This window comes from Clupea harengus, chromosome 8, assembly GCF_900700415.2.
Source record: "Clupea harengus chromosome 8, Ch_v2.0.2, whole genome shotgun sequence".
NCBI classification, from domain to species: Eukaryota; Metazoa; Chordata; class Actinopteri; order Clupeiformes; family Clupeidae; genus Clupea; species Clupea harengus.
Window position 1 is genome coordinate 610,290 of NC_045159.1, and position 26,850 is coordinate 637,139.

The 26,850-nt window shown below is 43.5% G+C and overlaps 2 protein-coding genes and 1 long non-coding RNA gene across 5 annotated transcripts; 2 read left to right on the forward strand and 1 right to left on the reverse strand.

The window, feature by feature from the left end:
• Nucleotides 1–538: 538 nt before the first annotated feature.
• apbb3 (amyloid beta (A4) precursor protein-binding, family B, member 3) lies at nucleotides 539–19,504 on the forward strand. Of its 2 annotated transcripts, XM_031571365.2 has the most exons (13): nucleotides 539–764; nucleotides 7,177–7,364; nucleotides 7,532–7,605; nucleotides 8,970–9,021; nucleotides 9,550–9,696; nucleotides 10,091–10,218; nucleotides 11,729–11,734; nucleotides 14,070–14,184; nucleotides 14,461–14,548; nucleotides 14,918–15,001; nucleotides 16,336–16,451; nucleotides 16,641–16,820; nucleotides 17,346–19,504. In XM_031571365.2, exons 1-13 carry the CDS (start codon nucleotides 716–718, stop codon nucleotides 17,568–17,570), a joined length of 1,452 nt encoding a protein of 483 aa, XP_031427225.1. In that variant the 5' UTR covers nucleotides 539–715; the 3' UTR covers nucleotides 17,571–19,504. The 2 variants fall into 2 exon arrangements, with proteins under 2 accessions (XP_031427225.1, XP_031427226.1); XM_031571366.1 differs by lacking the exon at nucleotides 11,729–11,734.
• On the reverse strand, nucleotides 11,759–14,092 carry LOC122133069. Its single transcript, XR_006152518.1, has 2 exons — nucleotides 14,000–14,092; nucleotides 11,759–13,823 (listed from the first exon to the last, which is right to left on the reverse strand). It is a non-coding gene; the product is annotated as an uncharacterized LOC122133069 (long non-coding RNA).
• Nucleotides 19,505–20,658: 1,154 nt separating the features above from the next.
• sra1 (steroid receptor RNA activator 1) lies at nucleotides 20,659–25,449 on the forward strand. Of its 2 annotated transcripts, XM_012832525.3 has the most exons (5): nucleotides 20,659–20,816; nucleotides 21,201–21,323; nucleotides 21,616–21,857; nucleotides 23,508–23,616; nucleotides 24,142–25,449. In XM_012832525.3, exons 1-5 carry the CDS (start codon nucleotides 20,792–20,794, stop codon nucleotides 24,339–24,341), a joined length of 699 nt encoding a protein of 232 aa, XP_012687979.2. In that variant the 5' UTR covers nucleotides 20,659–20,791; the 3' UTR covers nucleotides 24,342–25,449. The 2 variants fall into 2 exon arrangements, with proteins under 2 accessions (XP_012687979.2, XP_042564336.1); XM_042708402.1 differs by lacking the exons at nucleotides 20,659–20,816; nucleotides 21,201–21,323; nucleotides 21,616–21,857 and adding an exon at nucleotides 21,877–22,368.
• The last annotated feature ends 1,401 nt before the right edge of the window (nucleotides 25,450–26,850 follow it).

Sequence of the window (26,850 nt, forward strand, 5' to 3'; positions counted from 1 at the left end):
TTGTTTGTTTTTTATTAACAGTGTCATCCTTTTCTAGGATAACGACACATTGATATGATCACACTCAGGTGTTTCTTGCTCGGGTTTCTTTTCCTCTGGTTGTACACAGCGCCTTTTGTATCCCTCTGTTGCACACTCAGCCATCCTTAAGGCAGCTCCGCGGAGGGGAGGGGGAGGGAGGAGAAGGGGGAGGGGGGGGGGTCCCGCCGTATGCAATCCAAGCGCAGGGGAGAAGAGAGGCGGCACCGCAACCTCACATCCAGCATCCCCATCAGCACAGGCTGCGCTAAATAAAGGGAAAGAGAGAAAGATAAAGAGAGAGAGAGAATAACGGGAGACCATCCAGACAAAGAAAGGGATGGGGTTGTTTTGAATGTTGTTATTGAAACAGTTTTAACGCTCAGAGGGAAGAACTTGGAGAGAGAGGATAGGAAAAAACAAGTGAACAGAGAGAGAGGTAGGGAGAGTGTGTGTGTGAGAGAGAGAGAGAGAGAGAGAGAGAGAGAGAGAGAGAGAGAGGGAGAAGGGAGCGAGGGAGAGACAGAGGAGTGTAGATTTTGATCCTCTTGGCATGTGAGCAAGCCCCTGGCTGCTTGGCACTGTGTGCGGTTGTTACGGGTGTGCAGAGCAGAGTGAGTCTTGGTGGCATCTGGAAGTCTTGGACTGGAATGCGTCTCAGCTAACCCAGGGGGGCCAAGACGGAACACTGCTCACTATGCTGGGGAAGGATTATATGCTCGCCATCATCATAGTCAATTATGATGGTAAGTGCGCACACACACACACACACACACACACACACACACACGCACACACACACACACACATAGCAGCATTACCCGTGGAGGCATGTATGAGGGCGAGACACAGTCTGCATCGGAGGTCTCTGTACTGGTAGAAGGCCACAGTTGTTTGCCTTGATTTGCGAACTACAGGTGCGGTGTCATGTAGAGCTTGTTGGCTTCCTAACTTATCTTTCAGAAGTGATTGTGGCTGGAAAAAGAAAGTTTACTGGATGCTTCAGATGATTATCCTGAGAATTATTCCTGTTTACATTTGTGGTGCCTTTAAACGAGTGATTCTACCAAGTTGACATGTTGAATTTCCTCTAGTATATATTTTGGACTACAGTTAGTTGTGACATCTGTACTGTGCCTTTCAAGGTTTATGACATCTATTTCTCATTATTATACACTAACATGCAGTTACTGTGTGTTCCTTTGTTTGAGTACAAAATACTATTGTATTACACCCTGTAAGATTTGTTTGCACATTGTTAACTGAAGGTGACAGATCTGCAAATTCCAGTATATGAAAACACACAGACACACACACACACACACACACACACACACACACACACACACACACACACACACACACACACACACACACACACACACACACACACGTACTCAGGAGGCTGGTAGATTCACCTGTGAGACTGGGTATGATTAGAGCTGCCTGTCTTGGTAACTGTTGCACTGGTAATATGTATCAAAACTCATTGATCATTTTACATTTGTGACAACCAACTCCTTGTTGGTGATTATTTGAAAGTGTCTTTTAGCCATCTCTTAATGCACTTAAATGCATCCCAGGGGTTACGTCTGCCTTGGTACGTCACCAGTCCTAAAATAGCTCTTTGTCTACCCCCCCTCTCTTTCTTTCTCTCCCTCTCTCTCGCGAGGGACAGAGAGGGTGAGAAAGAGACAGAGATACAGTGAGAGTGAGAGTGATGTTGGCAGTTATTGGCCTCCACACCAGTGGCATGAAGCACTGGCAGAACAGAATCACATGGGCTCTATGTAATGAGATAATTACAGCTGCAAGCGAGAAAAACCCACACGGCGCACGCAGATGGTGGGAAATGAGCTCCAGACTTGGAGTAATCAGATAACACAGGATGGTTCACTGGAAGTCAATGCTGAACACAGGTGCTGGGTGAAATGAGCACAGGCAAAGCAGAACAAACGTCCACAGACTTCATTTAGAGATTTAGAGGGCATGTTGTATTTCGACCACACATGGCACTGGTTTTGCCATTGCACTATGCCTTAAGAAAACAACCAAAAAAAAACTTGGGAGCATTGAATAACATGCGGGTCTTCCGTGATGCCTGTGAAGGCAAGGCTCCAGATTGATTTTATGATCCGCCCTGTGCCTTAATCCCTCTGACAAGCTCCACATCATCTGACCCTTCACAGACGCCATCTCTGGGATTACCCTCCTCCAGATGTTGCCAGATACTCACTTGCACACACAATTACACTCACAACCTCTCTCTCTATCTCTCCCTCTCTCTCTCTCTCTCTCTCTCTCTCTCTCTCCCTCTCCCTCTCTCTCCCAACCTATCCCTCATACACACACACACACACACACACACACACACACACACACACACACACACACACACACACACACACACACACAATTTCCCCTATAGGCACTCTCACATTTTCTTGTTAGTCTTAAAAAAGAATATATATATCTAACTGGCCCATTTGATTTGATCCAACTGAATCATTCGATTTTTTTACTCTATCTCTGTCTAACTTGACCTTGCGCTGTGTCCTTTTCACTGATGTTTTTGTTTCGTGAGGTACAACAGAGGCTTGAGATGAGAGATTATCAGGATTATCAGCCCAGCATCAGCTGCCTCTCCTCAAAAGCACCGGGGCACCTAACTCTCTGAGGGGGAGGCAGATTGTTGATGATTGGCTTCTCCAGAGCTGTTAGACAATGGGCACAGTCAGAGAGAGACTAGATAACTAGAAAAGTAGCCTCAGATAACTAGATAAAGTAGCCTCAGATAACTAGATAAAGTAGCCTCAGATAACTAGATAAAGTAGCTTCAGATAACTACATTAAGTAGCCTCAGTCACTGTTACCAGTCGCCGAGGTAAAAGGAGCCCTAGACCCTCCGCTCCGCACAGAACTGTACTCTAAGAGTGTGGACTGAATGTGTCACCGGAGATTGGCAAGATCAATGCTGTAAGGCTCACAGCCTCATCTCCTTTGGTACCGATTGGCAACCGCATGGACAGGGTCTAGTAGAGAAGCGATGCGACTTTTTGTCCACGAGATTAACACACTCACACACTAACACACACACACACACACACACACACACACACACACACACACACACACACACACACTTGCACACACATATGACTCATACATCCCAGGTCCCACACGTAGGCTGACGTTGCTATAGGGACTGGTTCCATCTAGCAGGCTCCCTGTGGGGGTTCATCAATAATGCACAAACATCCTTTCTACTCCCCACTGCAGTTCCACTGTTAGTTGTCTGTGCTCCATGGTCTATACCTGCCCCTGAGGAAGGCTCTTTTACAGGAAGAGAGAGATGATAAACATCTGGAGGCAGCGGATCTCTCAGAGCATATATCTACATCTGTATAGTGTTCCAAATGGACATATATGACATTATGAAACACTCAAAGGGTGGCCGTGTGGTTATTGCTACTATGTATGACACTCAAATTTGCAAAGTACAGAAAAGCATTAATAATCTACAAATAGTTTAAAGTGGAATTTCTCTGAACAATGGCAGATATTGTGTACTTTAAAACACTTTTGCATTTTGCAGGTGCATTGCAGTTGCATTTAGTATAATTTCCTGGCTAAATTTCAGCCTGATGTACAGGACTAAATGCTGTGAGTGTTTTGGAGATGGTTATGGAGATAATCTGTCATTAAGGTCTGTCTGCTGTTGATAGTGCCCTCCCATACGTCTGACTGACCTGTGTGAAGTGAATAGATGGTCCTGTGTGAAGTGAATAGATGGTCCTGTGTGAAGTGAATAGATGGTCCTGTGTGACTAACTGGGTTTTCATCTGCTCTCCATCACGCCATAAGTCAGTGGCAGTACAGCAAAATGGCCCAGAATACTTACCGTGTCACAGCAACGTGGCAGGATTGTTACAGCCTTTTTAGTTCCTCAGCCGCCAAGGGAACAGAGAAGTGTTTGGACACGGCTATGATTGATGACCCTGTAGGTCGAGAGAGAGAGCGAACAAGTTAGCGAGAGAGAGCGAACGAGTGAGCGAGAGAGACAGACAGAGAGAGAGAGACAGAGAGAGAGAGAAACAGAGAGTGTGATTAGAATTTGAGAGTGAAGACTATGTCTCAAACTGTGATGATTCATTATTATTAATAATTTTTCCTCCTAGAAAGGCGGGAGATAAAGAGTGGTCTTTAAGACCCTTTTGAAGGGGAGCTATCTGAACCTCTTCAAAACATTCACAGACTTACAGACAGACTCTTACAGACTCTAGATCCTCCATTCACATACTATCAAACAAGTCCTTAGAATTACATTCACCATTTTCCCCTGCAATAGCGCATTACACAATTGTGTTTTAATCAATATGTGATGTCGTAGACAACACATAATTTATACTTTATGATGACATGTATAATAGTGTATAATTTAAGGCATTATTTGGGTGTTTTATCGTTTTCAGTTTCAATCCACATTTTCATTAACCGGCCCCTAAAATGACAGGTTTTGGTCTCTCAGTTAAGATGGTTTGCCTCTTATTGATTTAGCAACTCTTTGCCATTTTGTAAAGGGTGAGGCTGTAAATAACATTCACCTGAATACAGACAAAGAGACATATCATTTCAGGTTTCAGTGGTACATTGTCAACTCAACCATAAAATCCTACAAGATAGATTGGAACGGTTTTAAAAAGCAGTCATGTTGTGCTTTGCTCATGATGTGCAGTTTTGGATCAGGGAGGAAAAACTGTGACACGCTGTCCCCCAGGGGAGCCCTCTTACGTGACATACCACATGCTTCTGCCAGATCACATCCTGTAAACACGCCACTATTTCTTCTGAGCTCAAATAAATAAAATGAGGTCAAAAGTTCCCACAGAAACATAGACACCTGAAAACATCACCCCAACTCTTAGAGCTATACACTCAAGGTCAGTTGATTTCAAGGTGCCCCGACTTATTTATAAGAACCCCTTTTTGGCCCAGTGCTACATATATGCTAATACATACTGACATACTGAGTATGCATCTCATAGATTGTGGGACCCATCAGGAATGGTTCCTCTGGTAGTCGATAGTTAAAACTAAACATGGCTTAATCAGGCTTTTCTCTTCACTTTTTAACATGTTTTTAAGCTTTCATTAACATTTATGTGATGCTTGCTGAATCACCTCTCTGTATGAAATGTGCAATATAAATAAAGGTGTCTTGCCTTGTCTAAATGGTAGACAGTTATGAGTCTAAATTCAGTCGACAGTCTATTTAATTAGGTGTCATTCCATCAGGATTACTGATAACACAACAGGTGTTTTGTTATGTAACTAGACTTGGGGCGTGTAAGAAGCCAGCAGGGCCTTTTCCCACCACTGAGTGAAGGATTACAAAGAGAGCCTTAGACGTGAGAAGATTTACTGAAGGCATTATGCAAGGTTGCAGGCAGACACTATTTACCGTCATGATGTACTAATAATATAATACCTGCGATACTTACAATGAGATCTAACCGTGATAATCAAAAAATTCACCTAAATTATCTTCTATTTTTATGGCAAAATTAAGTACATTTTCATCATGGATTCGGCGTAAGGTGGCATTACAGCAAGTGAGCAGCAATGCAAACATCAGGTAGCTAATAACTTTAATTATGTATATCAGTAGGGTGAAAGCACAGCAGCCTTGTCTTTGAAACAGAGATTCATTCTTATTCATGACTGACTTCTCTGACTCAGAGTTCAATCAATCACACACATGTGCAGGGCAGCTCTGTCTAATCTGTCAGGGTCATCGCTTCCCATGGGCAACTGGGCTGAATATGAAACTCACCCGACAGGCATCGATCGCTGCTAGCTCTCTCCATGTGTGCACAGCCTACGCTCCCTGGCCGCAGCATTTGTCTCAGCTTCGGAGGTCAGGTCAGCTGATCCGTCCATTCCCACGAGTATGTCTTTACTCATGTTTCCAATATCATTTTAATATGCTGGAAGGGAATATATATATGTATATATAAATATATGTATCGCATACATGGGTACTGTATGTGTATGTATGTTTTATGGTGATATTCCTAGCTCCCTGTCCTAGTTGTCTGGTGAGGTCACGAGAGATGTTTCATACAGAGTGTTTAAGGGTTTGAGTGGAGAGCTAATGCTCACTCATAAATCACAAATGACCACACACACACACACACACACACACACACACACACACACCTCACCCACCCCACCCCACCCCCCTCTCTCTCGCCCCATCCTGTCCTGGTGAGTCTCCCTTCCCCTCCCCTCCCATGTCTTTGTCTGTCCTCAATGTTCTCCCCTACCGTGCCCTCATATACCGTGCCCTCATATGGCATATGGCACACGAGCTCAATGGCATGTTGCTGGGAGGCATCTGTCCCACTTGTGCTGAGCCTCGCTCATGTTCCTACTGACCCATTCCTGTCTCAGGCATCCCCCACCCTTTTTGCTCTAACTTACACGCATATAAACACTCACTCACTCAGTCACACACACACACACACACACATACAAATAAATCAATTCAATAAACTCTCCTGCTGCCTTCAAGCAGAGCACATTGTATTCTTTTTGGAATGACACTATTAGACTTCCTTGACCAAGAGCGAATATAACTGTGAGGGATGAGGGAGGCGTTACAATCAAACTACCAAGTGTACCTCCATCTGACACTGACAGACTTAAAATATCTGCTCCAGCTGTGCCCAGTGAAGCACTGGAGCTTGCCATGCCCCAGTTAAATCCCGTTATAATGCCACAGAGCTGCACTGCATTTTGACCTGATATTAGTCTGAAAGACCTGTGGATGGAGGGTCATGTATTATCTGCTGTGGCCTCACGTGTCCAGCTACAGCATTTGGAGGGAAAACAAGGTCAGCTCAGTGGCATAGATTCACCTCTAACTCTGAGAAATGAAGAGTACGGGTCTAATGTCTCTGCATTTAGAAGTAGTGGTAGAGGGAAAGGCGTGTTTGTGGTCCCAGCGCTATGCATGTTACAAGGGACTCACATTACTGGCAATTCAATAATAACTTACCTCCTAACTCCTAAGGTGTCAGTATGGGGAGGACAAGCTGGTTACATACACACACTTGGCCCAGCTTTCTTAGTCACACTGTGCTGTGTGTCGGACAGATAATATCTGGGAAGACCAGAATTTGGAGTTGGACTCCGAACTACCTCCGGGATGGCGCACCATACGGGACAGCATGGGTACCTACTATTGGCACGTGCCCACTGGCGCCACGCAGTGGCAGCATCCGTCATACAGTGCTGAGGATGAACAGAGTGCCATCAACGGCATCACTGCCAGCAATCTCAAGGTAACTACCTCAGAGCCCTGCGCTGTGCCAGAGGACAATAGAGTAGTGTGCTGTATTTGCAATATTACACTTCTATAGTTGGCTTGGCTAATACAGAGCTGCACTAGACATCCCAGTCTGACAGATGCACACGTGTTTTATCTTATTATCTATCTTTTTCTCCTCAGAGCATCGGCTCTGATGAACAACGTGAATCTTCATCCAGGCTGAGCAAGAACCCTGGAGGGTCCATCAATGATAGGTCACCTGCCACTTACCCCACACCATACCTGTACTTTACATTGCACACAGACTAAACAGAGATGACTTGGTACCATTCATCTAGTGCTAGTTTATACATTGTGGCAAATGGAAACTGATGAGTGGCATCTCTGGCGCCCATGCAGAAGTACTCATTGCCTTAATAATTTACACATCATAATCTGGCTGCAATACAGGCACTGTGTAATTGCAAGCCTTGCATATCTCTTTTCTTCATGTGGCCATCCTTGATGGCTTCATTTGCTAGACATTTTGTCGGTAGCACATTTCTTTTGCCCTGGGGAAAAAAAGCCCAAATGTCAGTTTTCATGCTCGAACAGATGCCATCTTTACTAGATGGCAATTCAGGAATAGGAAAGCTTATTTTGGGTGCAGGGAGAGCGACGGTATACTGAAGGACAGATTCTGAACAGGGCCACGATGCCCTGGCTGAGCTCCAGACCCGCTTAGACACACCCACAGGACTCGTTAACATGTCACGTCCAATGTGACCCATAGAAGGCGTTGCCATAGGAAACAAGATTAATTGAAACCATTTTAGTTTAGCAATTCTCCTGGGAGCTCTGTGTTAGCAGAGGCTGAACATGCCTGTTTTTCAGATAGGTCAGCTAGCACCATGGAGAGAGATATTAGTAGCTGCCAGACAATAGTGATTGTTCCGCAACACTAAAGGATGCCGGAATGTTTTCTCACCTTCTCAGAGCACAACAACAAGTACAGATGAAAGAGAAGAAGAGAGAGAGGGGGGGAAGAGAGGGAGAGAGAGAGAGAGAGGAGAAAGGGAGAAAGAGAGATGGAGGGAGAGAGAGAGGGAGGGGAGAGAGAAGGTGATAAAGAAAGAGAGAGAGAAGGAGAGAGAGGGAGAGAGAGAGATGGGGAGAGAGAGGAGAGTGAATGAGAAAAAGAAAGAGAGAGAAGGAGAAAGAGAGAGAAAGAGAATACATATGGGAGAGGGGATGGACTGAAGTCATAAGAGTCTGGATTGAATGTCTTTTCACTGAGAGGAACAGAGGTGGAGAGATGGGGTCTGAGAGATGAGTCAGTGACTCAGAAGGGAAATGTTTGGCTTAGTCTTTTTTCTTTTCCAGCAGAGCCTGATGAACACATGACAGCTGTTAGAACAGCAGAAACATCACCCCCCCCCCCCACACACACACACACACACACACACATACACACACACACACACACTCAGACGATGCGCGCAGGTACTCCACTCATGTACATACATACTGTATATTTTAAGTAAACCAACCATAATCAGATCTAGATATTTTGTTCACTTTCTATTAGACTTTCAGCACATGGCTCATCTGTGTAAAACCCTTCCCTTGTGCCATACAGGGAGTCCTGGCAGGAGGAGTGTTTCCATGCCAACATGGATCCTGACTCCAAGGTAAGGAAGTTCAAATTTTGAAGGCAATCTTAAAATGCCATTGTAATGTCAACAGTATCTTTGAACACACAAAGGATCTGAAAGCCAAATAAAGGCCATGTTTAACATCTAGGATTCAATGATTAAATCGTCAGTGTGTTGAGCGGTAGTTTTAGGCAGTGTGTCCTCTAAACAAAGCCAAGAGGCCTTATTCAGATACTCTACTGACTGTGTGAAAGGGGATACAGGTTCCACTGCTGACACACAGAAAGGAATGAAATGGCGAAACAGACTCCCAACCTGTCCTCTGGTTCATTCCGCATCCAATTCTCTGCGGACAGTAGCCTCTCTAAAATGGCATTACTTTAGAAGTTCTGTGACTCTCGGGTGCTTTGTCCCCCTATTTTGGACCTTCACACTCTGTCCCATCACACTAATGGCATCTACGGCGTCATCTCTCTGATTGTATTCGAATTGATTCTTATGTGTATACGTGTGTGGGGGGACAGTACCTGAAACCAGCACTCTGTCTTGGCCCCCTGTGCACAGTGCTTTGCCGTTCGCTCGTTGGGCTGGGTGGAGATCCCAGAGGAGGAGCTGACCCCGGGCAAGAGCAGCCTGGCCGTGAACAACTGCATCCAGCAGCTCTCCCACAGCAAGGCTGAGGGCCGCGACGACGTGGGGGCCTGGGGAGAGGTGAGCAGAGCGCTGGGCACGTCACAGGAACCGATGGGACATCTGATACGGTTTTGCATGCAAAACAATGACACACCCGTCTATGCAAAACAATGACAACTTCTAAGCAAAACAATGACACTATCTATGCAAACAATGATTGTGTCTATGGACACAGACGTGATAGAATACAGTCTTTAATTAACATTTTGAGTAGGAGAGATTTGTTTGGCTGTCACCAGTTTATGTGTTTGCTTCCCCTTGATGACTAAACATAACTCTGTCAGGTCCTAGTGATATTCCAGGTTTGTGAAGAACACAGTATGTTATATGCAGTTCTCTGAGGGAATGACCCAATCTGTGGCGGCCCAAAATGAACACTCATCCAGTCTCACTCTCTTGCGTGTGGTGACAGGGCCAGGACATGATGATGGTTCTGAAGAAGGACACTCTGAGTCTGATGGACCCAGTGGACCACAGTCTCATCCACTGCCAGCCCATCATCAACATCCGTGTGTGGGGAGTGGGGTGCAACAACGGCAGGTGGGTCACATCCTTTCTCGCTCTCCCTCTCCCTCTCTCTCTAACTCTCTGTCTCCCTCTCATCCTCTCTCTCTGTCTCTCTCCCTCTCTCTCTAACTCTCTGTCTCCCTCTCATCCTCTCTCTCTGTCTCTCTCCCTCTCTCTCTAACTCTCTGTCTCCCTCTCATCCTCTCTCTCTGTCTCTCTCCCTCTCTCTCTAACTCTCTGTCTCCCTCTCATCCTCTCTCTCTGTCTCTCTCCCTCTCTCTCTAACTCTCTGTCTCCCTCTCATCCTCTCTCTCTGTCTCTCTCCCTCTCTCACTAACTCTCTCTCTCCCTCTCATCCTTTCTCTCTGTCTCTCTCCCTCTCTCTCTAACTCTCTGTCTCCCTCTAATCCTCTCTCTCTGTCTCTCTCCCTCTCTCTCTAACTCTCTCTCTCCCTCTCATCCTCTCTCTCTGTCTCTCTCCCTCTCTCTCTAACTCTCTGTCTCCCTCTCATCCTCTCTCTCTGTCTCTTTCCCTCTCTCTCTAACTCTCTGTCTCCCTCTCATCCTCTCTCTCTGTCTCTCTCCCTCTCTCTCTAACTCTCTCTCTCCCTCTCATCCTCTCTCGCTCTTGCTCTCCCTCTCTCTCTAACTCTCTGTCTCCCTCTCATCCTCTCTCTCTGTCTCTCTCCCTCTCTCTCTAACTCTCTCTCTCCCTCTCATCCTCTCTCTCTGTCTCTCTCCCTCTCTCTCTAACTCTCTGTCTCCCTCATCCTCTCTCTCTGTCTCTCTCCCTCTCTCTCTAACTCTCTGTCTCCCTCTCATCCTCTCTCTCTGTCTCTCTCCCTCTCTCTCTAACTCTCTCTCTCCCTCTCATCCTCTCTCTCTCTCCCTCTCTCTAACTTTCTCTCTCCCTCTCTCTCTTTCCCTCTCACCCTCTCTTTCTCCCTATTGAAAGCTTTCTAGTGAGAACCATAGGTTTCATTTTCTTTAATGCACTGTCATAGGGTTTTTAGGTTATTGTTTAAAAATCCTAACTTTCCAGGAGTATTCTGAGCAGTAGGAAAAGAAAAAAAAACAAGTTACATCACACTGGTCAAAACTCAGCCATTTTGTCAGGTGAATGAGACCTTGACAGTCCAAAGTGTGTTATTTATGGTGGCCACACAGCCTTGGGCGAGACTAGCACTGAAGGCCACAGTCTGAGGGATTGGAGGTGTACATTGAGTGCTTTCTGAAAGTGAACCTGAGGGCAGCTATTTACGGTTACTCTAGGGAAATATTCTGGGGGGAAAAAGTCAGCACCTCATCCAATGTCGCTGTCCATGGTAACATTATATGAGAATACAGGCTGGATAGCAGGCTGTGGGAACAGTTCTGAAAGGAATCAGGCTACTGAAACTGTGTCTGACAGTGTGTGCTGTGCTGTAGGTCCTCTGTTGTCCAGCACCAATACAAGAAGCATAGATGCATCTCAATAACTCACTATCAGGCGTTTTAACAAATGACTTTCTTTCTTTTTTTTAACTGCAACTTGTGAATACAGAGACAGGTAATCCCATTTCCTATTTTTTTAAAACACTGAATACTTTATTAGTGCCAATATCATTCATGGGTTTGCCAGCCTGCAGCTGCATCGTGGCTCTCAGCATTGACTTCGGCTTTCTGCTCATAAATGATCATTCTGCACTGGGGTTTGTAGAGTCTGTAGATGCTGTATGTCTTGTTCCATTGCTTCTGGTGAACCGGCTTTCCTTTCATTCTATGGACTCTGTACATTTGCTTTATAAGACAAGCCCTGAGAGGTGCCTAGTACATGCTTTATAGTGATGTATATGCTCTATATAGGGGTGTATATACTCTATATAGGGATGTATATGCTCTATAGGGGTGTATATGCTATATAGGGGTGTATATGCTCTTTCCTCTATTCTCCATGCATGTCCGGTGACCAGTGTCCTTTTTTCCAGTGTCCTTTTTTCTTTCCACACAGTCCAGAGCATTCTCCTGATATGTGTGTGTGTGTGTGTGTGTGTGTGTGTGTGTGTGTGTGTGTCATGTCACCAACATACCAGCTCTTTGTAGCATTCTCTGGATCAACTGTGGTTCGTTGTCACCAGTCGATTGCTCTGAATTAAGCCACGCCTCTATGCCTCCAGTGATTGTGATTGAAATTCAGCCGATCCAAACCCTGTAAGCTCCAACAGCCATTTCTGATGTCATGGGCTTCGTTGTCGCTCCCCTCAAGTAGCCAGTGGCCAATTGGCAACACTGGGCTAGCGCTGAACTAGCACTGCACCAGTAAGCCATCGCTATTTCTTCACCAGAATGTTTGACCCACTTAATTCTGAATAACTTAAATTCCTTTAATTCTAAATCACTTAAACATTCAATGGGTTAAATCATAGATTGAGAGACCCGGTTTATTGTTTGTCTATCTGCATTTGTTTGAAGACACAATGAGTCAGAAGAAACTCTGCCGTCAAAATGACATGGTCCAGTGTAGATAGAAGACACTGGACTTATGACTAACACACCCCCGCAGACACACCCGCAAGTGTTCTTTTCCAAACCCACTTGTGCTGTTTGATCCCATGTAGGAGAACCAGGGGAGCGGAGCATGAATCAGCGCGGCTGAGACACAGTGACGGGACACTTCCTGGGTGTTTCCATCAGATTAGCTTGCGAGAGGATCCCCAAGCACAAGTCTCTCCCAGAGAAACTCATCCACAATTCCTTTTGACTCCCATGTTTGCTGCTAAATTATTTACAGGCTGCAAAATCTAGGAGGCGTTTCAGGGGTATCACCACACTCACGGCGACTGGAGCCATGACCTATATAAAGACTGCTGCTCTGTGTATTAGAATGTAGACAAAATAGACCATAAAGTCTAAATATGTTTCTGTTAAATAGTTCAGTCTCAGCAATACAGTTGTATGAATAGTTGTATATATAGTCATGCTCCTGGTGCTTGCACTGTACATCAGGTTAAGCTGTGTGAGTTATCGATGTTTTATGTTATCTTGTTGTGGATGAGACTGCTATACATAGAGGAACACACGCAAGCATACACATACAAACCCAATACTGATATAAATATGTTACAAGCCGAATGCAGGGACATACACAAGTCGTACGTGTCTCTCGTGCTGAGGTGTGGTGACTGCTGGCTCAGGAGCTGTGAGGAATCTCTCTGCTTGGGACTGAGACTCAGAGACTCTGAAGCCACTTCTCCTTAGGCCAATCTGAATTTAGTGATTGCGCATTGCACCCTGGGTCCCCCTCCCCTTCCCTTCCCCTCACCCAGACAGTCTGCCTGCATAAGATCTCATGTCTGACCTCAGAAAAAGGGGCTTGGCCTCAGGTGGGAAAGGATATTAACGTTATTTCCGATGGCTGAAATGAAACAAAAAGTCACAGTTGGGTGAAAAAGGAGACGTGTCTGTGCCTCTTCAAAAAGCATCACAGAATACCGAGAGGCCAAGAGCTAATGTCCCACATGATTAAGCAGTAATCTGCTCTTTATTGCATTGCATCTGTCAGCTCTGCATGCTCAGGCATGGAAAATGACTATGAAATCCTGGTGGCAACTTGCACTTCCAAAAGGATGAAGGTACCAGACACTGTTCTCCTGTGTCTCCTGTGTAAGACATCAGACAGAAAGAAGTAAACATGCTGTACATGTCGCTGTGTCAAACTATGTTATATGCCGTTGTCATTTTCCCATTTGTTGTGTTGGTTTCGCCACATCAACTCTCATTGCAAAAATGGTGCCCACATTCCAAGCAGAGTCCAAAATGGTCTCTTTCTTCTTACCGTAAACAGTGTCTTCCCTTTCCCCCATGTTCTGTTTAATGGCTGGCTGTGGGATCCTGTTCCCCTGCAGGGACTTTGCCTTCGTAGCCAATGATAAGGACACCTGCATGCTGAAGTGCCATGTGTTCCGCTGCAGTGCTCCAGCCAAGACCATCGCCACCGCGCTGCACGAGATGTGCTCCAAGGTGACCACGAACCCTGCCTATTCACACAGCTTTCTCTGTCTTTGTGGAGAATCTTCACTTCTGGCTGATCAGAAAGTGTCTACAAACCTAAAACCCTTCATAACTTTGCATAGCAACAACTTTTTCGCACAACCGTTCATTGTCATCTAATGAAGTTTGGGTGTTCTTATTAAAGCACAAGAACACAATAAACAGGTCTAAAGTCTAAAATTAAAAACTTAAAGAGGATGTGTGTTTGTAGGTATAATGTGTATGTATGTCTGTGTGTGTTGCCAGATCATGTCAGAGAAAGCAGCAATGCACCCATCCATGGCTAGGTCCCTCACAATGGAGAGCATCTCCCCAGAGGACCTGCCTAGACAAGGTAGAGTAAACAGCAGCAGGTTCTCACCAAAGACATGTGCAGGGTTCTGTAACTATGACGCAGTTTGCGGGAAAAAAATAGCTCTCTTCAAACATCACTGATGCAACTGGTTTGAATCTCAAAGCCAACTTCCCCTGAGCACAGAAAATGATTTGTTTTAAACTAATAAATCTTTAAACTGTTGGCTTTCACTGGGATTTAATTTAGTGCAGTTTGTTTTAGCATGTGCACTTTGTACTGGCACAGAACAACTGTTAAAGAAACTAGTGAAGTTGATATAACAGCTACTACATGCGCACAGTCTAGCTCACGCTCCGTCCCGTCAGTGACAGGATGGAATGAGTCATGGGCCTGTTCTGTGTGTCTTAGTCGACTTCCTGGACGCGGTGAGACAGAGGGTGCAGAGGTTCGATGTGGAGTACATTGGCAACCTGCCTGTGTCCAGGGCAATGGGTGAGTCACTCTGGCAGACAGCCCAAAGATACTCTGTTTGTGACCCCAGGTTATAGCTCGGGTTACAGCTTATGTTGCATGTTTCTTGAACAGCTATGCACAGTCTCGATTGCAAGTACCGAAATGAAATGTTAGAAGAGTTAGATGCAGAAATATTTGTGAAGAGAGGCATTTCACGGTGATGACAGTTTGACCTTAATTTGTTCTTCGTGTGATGTGCGGTGTTTCATTGTGATAAAGGATCATGCAGAAATATTATGATCTATTGGAGAACTAGTGATTGAAAATACATCAAATGGCTCAGTGTCCCTTCCTGCTGAGTTGAGAAGAACCCTAGAGAAATCAATGATCACAGCAGACCCTAACCTGAGGTCACAAATAATTAAAAAATTAGAATTAGTAATTACTGTAATACATTGTGGTATCTGGTGCTCTGTTTCCACAAGATAAGCAAGACCGGAATGTGTTTAAATATTTAGGTTAGTATTATATTTACTGTATATTATATATTATATTTAAGTATTAAAGGTTTGTACGGCCATCTTGTCTCTGCCGAGCATTGAGATAACGTCTGGTGTGTCCAATGTTTGTCTTCACTAACAGAAGATTTCTAACGCTTGAGGCAGCAGAGGAAAGTGTGATCTAATCCTCAGTAGAAATGTCTGGACACATTCTGTCATTTTCACTCCTTCAGGGTCAGTGTGGCATTGCCCTTTCCCTGATAGTTCTTAAAAAAAAAATCGTCAGTAGGCCCCTCTCCGGACGCTAAACGGATACATCCATCAATGTGTCTCAGAGAGGGAACACTTGGTTCAGACATTTAACCTTCAACACAGTGCAGAAGTACCAATGGGACAAAAGAGGAACTGAATGCTTTGTCTGCTGTTGCCGGATGTATAGTCTATGGCTGGAAGACAAAGTCTTCAAAGTACTATTTTGGTGTTTTTTCAGAAGGATGCATTCAAATTCCTTTAGAGTTAGATTAGAACGGGAACATTGGTGTGAATATTATATGGTGTGTGTGCGTGTGCGTGTGCGTGTGCGTGTGTGCGTGTGTGCATGTGTGCGTGTGTGTCTGTGTGTGCGTGTGTGCGTGTGTGTGCGTGTGTGCATGTGTGTGTGCATGTGTGTGTGCATGTGTGTGTGTGTGACTGTGTCTGTGTGTGCGCGTGTGTGTGTCTGTGTGTGTGTCTGTGTCTGTGTCTGTGTGTGTGTCTGTGTGTGCGCGTGTGTGTGTCTATGTGTGTGTGTCTGTGTGTGTGGTCTGTGTGTGTGTGTGTGTGTGTGTATGTGTTGTCTGTGTGTGTGTGTGTGTGTGTGTGTGTATTCACAAGGCATGGAGGTCTTAAACCGGGCCATAGAGAGCATCCTGCACTCCAGGGACCGGGATGAGTGGGAGCCCATCGTAATCCATGTGACGGACACGATGATGTCCTTGTGGAAAGGAGAGGTGAGGCCAGGACCTACTTTACATGGCAGTTGGAGGGCACAGCCCATTTCCTCTAGAAATTCTCCTGTGCTGCTTTGGATGCGCATTTCTCAACAAAATGGACTTTCTACTATATTTTCTACTACATTCACCTTCGACATTCACCTTCGATGTGAAATGTATGTTCCATGTTCTCTTCTTACTCCATAGGATGGAGACGAACCTTTCTGGGAAACTCAGGTGAGGTTCCTCACCTTCCTGGGCGTGGGCCACGACACGCACACCTTCGCCGTGATCGTGGATGCTGGGACACAGCGCTTCGAGTGCCATGTGTTCTGGTGTGAACCCAACGCTGGCTTCATCTCAGAGGCAGTGCAGGCTGCGTGCATGGTATGGCTGAGTCAGGGGTCGCTCCGCTCCTAGCAGCATTGGAGGCTCACGCTGCAGAGGTCTTTACTTCTGAATCTAATATTCGCTTGAAATGCCAGGCTACCCAGTGTAACATTCTCACATCCCCATGATCTACGGATAGTGCCACTTTCTTTACAAAACTGTTTCATTCTCAACCGTATTCAACCCAATGTTTTTAACAAGCCATGAAATGACTTATACGTCCATGTGTCCAAATACACACATAGTGTACTCATCAAACTATTTCTGAATATGTTTGCATCTAGCAGGTTGCAACATCACATTGGCCATACGCACAATACATGCACTGTATGTAGATCAACACACAGTGAATGTGACCTTAGTGTTAATACTCTACACTCTGTAGCAGCAGGCCCATCTGAGAGATCTGAGGCTGAAAATCAGAAACATGCTGTGACTGTATGTGTGTGTGTGTGTGTGTGTGTGTGTGTGTGTGTGTGTGTGTGTGTGTGTGTGTGTGTGTGTGTGTGTGTGCCTGTGCAGGTGCAGTACCAAAAGTGCTTGGTGGCTCAGACTCCCCCTCCAAGGTCAAAGATGTGGCGCGCCGGCTCCAAGGTCAAACGCGCCAACTCCGTGGACGGCTCCACCTTCCTGCCACGTTACCAAGGACACTCTCCTCCAAAGATGGCCTCCTCTGGCGTCAAAAAGGGAATGCTGACTTTTTTTGAGACTTTTCGAAACAAACAGCCAGTGATGCCTGCACCATAGCAACTTGCACCTAGGGGGGTGGGGCAGCGGGGGTGTATGACAGGAGGGGGGATACTGTGGCCGCTGACAGCGCAGAAGAATAGCATGAGGAAAAGAAGAGGGACCAGACAGACTATAGAAATGAGCTATAAAAAAAGGTAAAACCAGCTTGTCCAGTAATATTTTTTCGGGGATTACCCCTTAGATGAAATCTCAAAGTACAAACAATTAAGATTATAACAAAAAAAGCATACAAACCTCTACACTAACTACAGTACTGATAAATCAGACCGGTCTTGTCTCTTGTTACTACTGTGTCTCTGTGGATAGACATATCTTAACTGAGTTGGTGTGTGGTACTCTGAGGTGCTGTACTCTCACATTCCACTGCCCTGAAACACGTTAGTATCAACAGTAGCAATGTGTCGCAATGACACACAGGTTTTCAACTCAACATTAGGACATCATTCCCGTAGTTGGGGAAATCTAGCCAAGGAACAAAAGAATACTTGCAATAAGATGACCATTGATCAACAACCACAAAAAAAAAACATTTTTTCAATACGTAGAAAAACAGCATATATTTTAAAAATTGTAACTTGGTCCTTGTATACTCAATGTGATGTATTCAGCTATTTTATTCGGGTGACCTTTAACCTCCGAGCTAAACTGTAGAGAACTTAAGCGATTCACACTATTACCGATAGTCAATCTTGTAACTGTATCTGTATTCCCTGAAAACTGTTTCGTGTTCATATCAGAATTTACAGAGTAGAACACATCTTTTGAAATGAAAGTACCTAACATATTATAATCCAGATCGAAATGAACTCGCTTACATTCAAACCACTTTAGAATCTCATGAAAAGCCACAACAAGACTGCACCAACAACAACAAAAAAACACACCTGAGCACATGACAAATGGCCAAATGCATTGATGGTAGTGTAGTGAACTGCTCTACAAGTGAACTAGCTGCAGCCAGCACAGTACCCTCTGTAAAAAAATATATGTATTTAAAAAGAGAGATGAGCATTTGCCTTGCCTTGACAAAATTAAAACAGCAACATCAATAAACTATTTGCGGACTGCCCCCTACAGCTTACTGGCGCCACTGCATGAGTTTGCACAAGCCTTGGAATGCACATTCCACATGGATTTGAAGTGGGAAAAAAAATGATTGCGACAGACATTAAATCAAATTGAACAGATTCAATCAGAAGTTTTATTCAAAATGATCTATGATTCAAAGATCCTAAAGATTACTAGGTTATCTATGGCATACATAAATGGCAAGTGGTTTGCGTTTACATATGTAAGTAATTCCACTGAATATAAGCATTTGCTTTGGCTGTTGTCTGTTATTATGTAGTACACAAATCCTGTAAATCCTATGCCCATCAGATCAAATGAACACCAGTGCTACAGGCTGGCTGTTGAAACCTAAAGCATGCTTCTTTGAGAGGCTAAGGAATCCGCGTGCATCCACATGAATGGCAGTAGAAAACACTGATGTGAAGCTACACATTATATATGCAACTGCTCCTTGTCCTAGACTTTAAATACAGTATACAACAAATCAATCAACTCAGGTCTTCTTGTTGCTTGAAAGGAGTAAAATGATATAGATGGGGACACCATCAGATATCGTACGTGAGGTCAACGTCACTACAGCATGTAAGACCAGTGTATGGGGAAAGCATCGTGTAGGAGAACTAGTTTGAACTACTGTTACAAAGTGGTCGTGTAGCACCTTGTGTTTAATTACTCTATTTTGCTATTTATACTTTCAGAATTACATCTCTTTCTTTTTCTCTTGCTCTCTGTTGTTTAGCCCGAGACTAGAACATGTATATTGAGCTGTTTTTTAATGGAGAGTTTACATTCTCACTGTTATACCAGACAAGATCCACCCGGTGGCAATCTACGTTTGACTATTAAACTGCTTGATTATCTTGTGTGTCCCTGTCTGATCTGTATTTGATTAACACACACATACTGTATATCACAAGTCAATAATGTGTTACTATTACAAATGCAGTTTGCCTGAACTGAACTGTAAAAAGACCAATGTTTAGACACAGTGTGTCCAATCAGTAGAGCTGGGCTCAGCCCAGAGGTGCCAATGGGAGTTATAGAGAAAATAGTTCTGTTCTGCGCCTGTGCAATGTTTTACATGTGTGAACTGACCCTGTTTTTTTTACCATAAAAACATAGGTGGTGTAAATTCAACATTCATAAGAACATGTCTTTTATCAAAATACTGTACATTAGATGATCAGGTAGTCACTCATCTCATTGGATGAACTGATTCCTAAATAACGCTTTAAAACTATTTAATTTCTTGTTAGTATAAGGTTAATTTAAGGTTTTGTATAACCAAAGAAGGGTTAACCTAGTCAATCAATCAATCAATCAATCAATTTGTTTATTTGATCAAGAGGGACAGTGTACATTCATGAACATTAAAATGTAAAGGCACCCAATTATAGCCAAAAGGCTAGTTTCCATTGGCAGTCCCCCTGCCAGAGTGAAAAAGGCTATACAACCTAAAAAAAAGGCATTAACGTATATCAAACATAACATTGACAATAAATCAAAAAAAAAAAAAAAAAATTAAAAAATAAAATAAAATACAATCCTAATATACAAGTTCTACTGCTATACAAGTTCTACTGCATAGTACTGCAATAGTAATACATATTATTTAGTGATGAATCTGTAGACCTGGTAGAAGGGGTAAGTTCATCAATAAGTTTTGACCAAACCATAGTAGGCCTACCACATGTCCTCTCAAGTCATGATGTAGAATGTAGAATTCTACTGATATTGATTCTGATAACTGTAAGATATGACAGCATTTTCACACACATGCACACACATCACAGCTTTGGAAAAGGCTACATTTTCATGCTCTTCAAAGAAATAGTTGCCAATGTAAACGTCAGAATATCACATTTCCTTTTTACCTTTAAACAGCCTTGAAATTAGGCCATGGATTAAGTACGAATTTTGAGTTACCCGAACAATGCTAAGAAATTCTTCAAGGCTAAGGTTAAATGTTAAAGGTTAAATGTTTTCTGCGCGCGCGTGTGTGTGTGTGTGAGAGAAGAGAGAGCGAGAGCGAGCGAGCGAGAGAGAGCAACCGGATATCCGTAACCATGGATTTGAAAAAAAGGAAAATTCTGCTCACGTGTACCGGATATACAAGAATCTAATGCAGTGAGATAGGTGAAGTGGCAATGGCAGATATGTACATTAAACCGGGTAAGTATTTACACACTGTTTAACAGTAAGTAAGTTAACAGCACGTAGGCTTTTATCACCCAGAGGACTGCGACAGTGTAAATTCAGACCAAGTCCAAATGGACTACGTGGCCTGACTGTATTGTTTACATGTCGCGAGTAGCTATCAGCTGGAGGAATAGTTATGGACAACGAACAACATAACAATAGCATGTCCTACCGGATACGTCAAAAAATGAATAGTCTACGTATGGCACGATTTGATAAATCTCATTAGGCTTCTTAAAATTTATGTTAACGCTTATAACTTTAGTAACTAAAGTCACAGTGCCGGTGTAACATACTTTTTAGAATTATGTGATACGGCATAATCAGTGTTTTGCACTTGTCTGTGCACATGAATAGGTAATCAGGAGCGAGGATGGAACGACCCCCCACAATTTTCTTACGGTTTACAGACGGCTCAAAGTGGACCTAAACGTCTTCTCAATAAGAGAGTGCCACCTCCTCAACTCTCTGGACCTCAGAGTAAGGAACTTGAGAAAGTGGACATGTCAATTATCTATCTTTCTGTGTCTGTTTCTCTTAGTCTAAGCTCTGGTCTTTCCTCCCGTTAATTTCCGTTAACCTACCCATCCTGTGCAGCTGATCAGTGGCTGGACTTGTTAGAACTAACAACCACCTGAAAGATTGTGTGTTTTTTTTTTTTTTGCCGCCAGAAATAACAAACCCATTCAGGTTTGTGCAGTAATTGTTAAATGATAAATAGAAAAATTATGTAGTGAAAGTTTTTTTTGTAATTGCTTAATTATTTTACCAGGCCCATCTCCAGGGATACCCCCTCCACTGAGCCACGCCACTCCCCCTGTACAACCTCCAAGTTGTGGAATGACCCCACCCCCGTTATCGGGTATGACCGCATCATTGACCCCCCCGCCAAGGTCATGTCCCGTGGAAGCTGAAAAAGATTCTCCCAGCGCGGATTCAGAAGGGGAACCTAGTGTAGACGAGGTGGTCGCCCTTCTTAACTGGGCGCTTGCAGCGTGTAGGAAGTCTGTTAAGGTAAGAAACAAGAATGACTTTTCAGCCTGAACCCAGATATCAAGCATATATTGGGCCACAGGTGGGTTTTGGTTGGGACCCCACTGGTTGTGTGCCACTTCTGGTCCGCTCTCGGACCACCATCCTCTTTAGTTTAGTTCAGGGAGAAAAAGAAAAAAAATGCTGGAATATGTTTTTAGTTAACAAATGTATTCAAAAATAACTGATGCCAGTACCAGGCAAAATGCAAACATTAGCTGCAGAGAGGATGAAAGAGTCTGGATGTAGGCTGAGTCCAGCGGAGAGCAGGGGCAAGACGAGGAGGAGGAAAGAGTCTGGATGTAGGCTGAGTCCAGCGGAGAGCAGGGGCAAGACGAGGAGGAGGAAAGAGTCTGGATGTAGGCTGAGTCCAGCGGAGAGCAGGGGCAAGACGAGGAGGAGGAAAGAGTCTGGATGTAGGCTGAGTCCAGCGGAGAGCAGGGGCAAGACGAGGAGGCCGCTGCAGAGGATGAGCAACATGACAACCTTGCAGGTGATACTGCGTGAGGTGATCGCAGAGCTAGACCAGAGGGGATTCATAATACGCATTCGAAACCTGTATTGTCTGAGATGTTTGTTTAATGCTCTCAGGTCCAGTATAGGCCTCATGCCCCTCCCTTCTTAGGAACTACAAACTATCTTGAGTAGAGGCTCACTGTGCGAGTGTGGTCACTGCTGATGCTGCCCTCTTGTGGAGGAGAGGGTTGCCTGTCTGTGAGAGTGAGTGATTTCCCCTTGTTTCGCAACCATGTCAAACATTTCAAGCATTTTGAGATGAAAAGGACCACAGAAAAACCTAGTTTACTGTGGCTAGCTAGATAGTTTGAAGCCAAAGCCTATTTATTGTATAGGCTTACCAGTACTCAAGTAACAGGCTATAACTAAGCAAGATTGTTACCACAATGAATGGCATTATGAGATGATCAAATCCCATACATCGTTTATTTGTCATCACCACCAAAACGTGGTTTGGGCACACAGAGCTCGGATAGCTGCGGATGTTTACGATATAGTAAGCAGTGGATGTTTCCAGTGTAATACCTTTATATAGCAATATGACAATTTGATTGGCTGGGCACCATGATGTGTGTGTCAATCAAAATCGACACCACTGAGGACGTGGTGAAGACTTTGGACCTCAGCAGAGTTCAGACTGAAGCTTCACAGAGAACCAAACGGGATTGGATAAAGAATATACCCTCATTTCCTATGTCCCTCCCTGGTGGAAAAGGTGGTGTGTGTGTGTGTGTGTGTGTGTGCATCTGCGCGTGAGACAGAGAGAGATAGAGCTGCAACAAGTGCTGCACAAATATGGGCATTTCCTCTCGTATAAAAATGCCATAGAATATATCGATATTTCCGATATACTGCCCAGCACTTGGAGCAATTTGATCCACTGTTGCTTAAATATCAACAACCTTTTGCCAAAAATCATGAACTCTACCTTTAACTGACAATGTTATTTAGGTCATGCAGCATCTTGTATGTACTAAGCTGTGTGATTAAATTGAAGTTTAGGACATTTGGATTCTGCTTTGTATGTTTATATACACATGCTAACCTAATAGTGTATATTCTAAAATGTTTAAATGTTGTTTATGTTATATCAGTTTTTCTGTTTGTCACCTGTAGAAGCAAGTGTGTGATGATGTTGACAAGCGCCTGAAGCTGTTTGAGGAGATGTGGAAGTGTGGGAAGCTTTCACTTCCTGTCAAGAAAAGGATGAATCTTCTGGTTCAAGGTCAGTGGTCTAACCTTTATTAAAAACAGAGGCAACAGTGTCATTATTTTTTAAATGTGGATGCATATGTTAACTCCTGACTTTGGAGGATGGATGGGTCTATTATTTTTCAATATGCTGTTCACTGCACTGATAATATGATTAATACAAAGTGAGCTATGCACAACATTAATCAGGCCAAGGACTGTATTAATTTACAATGTGTTAAAGACTCTGAAATAGCTGTGTGGGAATACATTCTTTATACGACCTACCGCTGGCTTAACTTCTCCGAACTGGGAGGGAAGCTAAGCAGCTTTTTCCGTATTCCCCCTAGAGGTCACTCCTATCCAACAGCATGGCTGGTTTCTTGTATATAAAAACATATCAAAATCAAAACAAAATGTGTGCAAGTACAAGAACCAAACATCCGCTGTTACATAAACACCTTGTGTTAAATCTGATTTCTTAACTGAATGAACACCTTTTGCTGGCTACTGTGCCCATGTAAACTTAAAGTCGCTGTTGTTTGTTCCTCCATCCCAGAGATGAAAAGTCGTGATTGGGACGCCGCTGATGAGATTCATCGGTCTTTAATAGTAGACCACGTGAATGAGGTCAGCCAGTGGATGGTTGGGGTCAAGCGTTTAATTGCAGAGGCGCGAAAACTTCAACCTGAACACCTGTTCGTTGAAGACTCAGACCAGATTCGGAGCAGCAAACCTGACGATCCAAATCATGAATAGTCTCGTTTGGACTTGTACTCAAGCCATCTAAAATGTTGAGGGGAATCATGTGGCTGAAAGGGCTTCTTCTGTATACCTCTTGACACTGAACATTTCCCCCAGACTGTGAGAATTGATGGGGTACTTCAAAGGTGCTGGTTCTTCAAGCTGTTTACAGTCTACTCATTGACTGCATCCTTCCTCTGTTTACCTGCCTTACCTGATCCTGCTTGTGCGTTACTGGTCTTTGCTAAGTATCTCACATTTACTTTCAGTAATCATATCTCTCAAATCAACCTTTAAGTTAGTTTAAGGCCATTCTGCCATTTTTCTATATCAAACTTTTCAACCATTGCTACTATATAATATCTATTAAGTTTTCACTTTCAGTCTATTTCATTGGAACCTCCATTTTCCTCAGCTGTTCAGATTAGGCTTGTCATCTGGAGCCATGGTTTATGTGTCTGGAAGGGAGGACATTGGCTGGTGTCTTGGGAGTGGAGCTGAAATGTTTCATACAGTTTTCCTCTCTTTACACCTGTCAATTCCTATTTCAGAAGGGAGCAAAAGGGAAAGGAAGAAATATTCATTGTTATTGGCAATTCATTAATTAATTGTCAATGTACAGCATTGTTTATTGTGCTAGTGAAAATTACAATATAAAATCAAAATAGTCTTCAAAATGGACAAACTTCCAACTGGACTTTCAAATGGGAACATGTTTGTTAATGTCTTCCCCAAACGAATTCATTACCCACTCTGATTCACCAATTTAATTAGGATTCTGTTCTCCTTTGATTTGTGTGCTTTGGCCATTGACTGCCAAAGCCACACACCTGGGAATGAACCTGAAAATGCAAATACTGTTAATATCCAGAATACAGACTATATGACCATTAAAATGACAGGTTGTCACCCTGTACCAGACCATGGGGTCATAACCTTCAGACGGCAAGCAAGACATTTTGATGAAACTGGTGTTTATTTCTTTTCATTCTATTTGAAACACTTATCACTGCACTACTCAACTCATACCACTTGGAGTCAGTATGTATGTGTGCAGTTTACTAAGGGTTGCATTACAACAGGAGCAACAGAGTAATAAACACGCAACTGATTATTACTAAAATCTCAGGTCTATTGGATTTTCTTTCGCTAAAAGAATGACAAATCTGTTTGATGACATACTGCAGTTAAGCCAGAACTGAGATGGTTCTGGAGTTTGAACAGAGTGGAATCCAGATGGCAGAGCAGGTAGTCTAGGTCCTGGAAGAGAACACTTAGGTTCCACAGCACAGAAAGCTGCCACAACACTAATACCCTGAAGACCGCTTTCATAACAGTTTGACATTTGCTTAACCTGATTCATTACAGTGACACCTCTATCACATATTTTAATATTTTTTAGATATCATGAGTAGTTTGTTGTTCTGATTGTTGTTTCTAAGGAGTATGAACACAAGTCCGTCACAGAACATTTGCGTTTGGTCACAGTGTTAGGAAATCTCATTGGTGGTCTATGATTCAGCATAGGTTTTTGAGACAGATCAGAATGTTGGTACTTATATGGAATTGTTCCTAAGGAAGTGGCAAGGATCATCACGTATGGATGTGCATGAGTTCTCATTGCTGCAGGCCAATGCAAACCCCGGCCAACAAGCCGTCACCAATGTGTGCATGTTTGATATAGTCCATATCCATTAAAAAAAGTGTATAAGTTCCTGTTCAAGAGTCTGAAATGACAGAATTAAGTTACGCTCATATAACAGTGATGAAAATTTCTGATGTGTATCCAAAAAGAAAAGCTACATACATTTGAATGGCATTAGACAAAGGAGTTACTATTAAAACATGCTGACTCATATTTAAGTGTTTATAGCTGATCTATGACATAGTGCCAAAAGAAATAGCGATGTTGCCATGGAGTCGTTAAGTCTTGAACTTCAACAGTATGTTGGAGAAAGAATGGAACTATTCATTCTTAAAACAAAAGAAAAAACAGGATTGGTAAACGCTACAGTTTAAATCATTTGAATTGAACCCAGCCTTATGGATTAGGCCAAAGCAAGATGTAACTAGTTTTGAGGAGTATTCATGTCAACTGGATAGCATCCCAGAATGCAGCGGGGATCTCTGCAATGTAAGCAGGAATGCTGAGAAACAGAGAGCAGATTGTATGACAGATACAATCATGCCTGTTACTAAAGGTTATTTTACTTATTGTTAGTATGGCTTTGACTCCTCTTTATAATGGACCCTTGGTAATATGGCCATACAGTTCATGTCCACGCCCGTCCTGTGGGCAGTCCATTGGGTACGTTACACTTACATTTAGTCATTTAGCAGACGCTTTTATCCAAGGGAGTGTATTTTAATGAATTGTTTATCATTGTTAGCCAACAAATATGGATTGTGTATACTGTAACGTTAGCATGTCCCATTAAGTATATATAATGTAACTGTACATCTTTATATAACTGTACATTGCTTCACATTTGGGTTGGCCATGCATGTTTAGGCATTTTTAACA

Coding starts and splice junctions, on each gene's coding strand:
- apbb3 (XM_031571365.2), top strand. CDS start 716: ATGCTGGGGAAGGATTATATGCTCGCCATCATCATAGTCAATTATGAT. Junction 14,185..14,460: donor TGCACGAGATGTGCTCCAAG/GTGACCACGAAC, acceptor GTGTGTTGCCAG/ATCATGTCAGAGAAAGCAGC. Junction 14,549..14,917: donor AGAGGACCTGCCTAGACAAG/GTAGAGTAAACA, acceptor TGTGTGTCTTAG/TCGACTTCCTGGACGCGGTG.
- sra1 (XM_012832525.3), top strand. CDS start 20,792: ATGGCAGATATGTACATTAAACCGG. Junction 21,858..23,507: donor CGTGTAGGAAGTCTGTTAAG/GTAAGAAACAAG, acceptor TGTCACCTGTAG/AAGCAAGTGTGTGATGATGT. Junction 23,617..24,141: donor GATGAATCTTCTGGTTCAAG/GTCAGTGGTCTA, acceptor CCTCCATCCCAG/AGATGAAAAGTCGTGATTGG.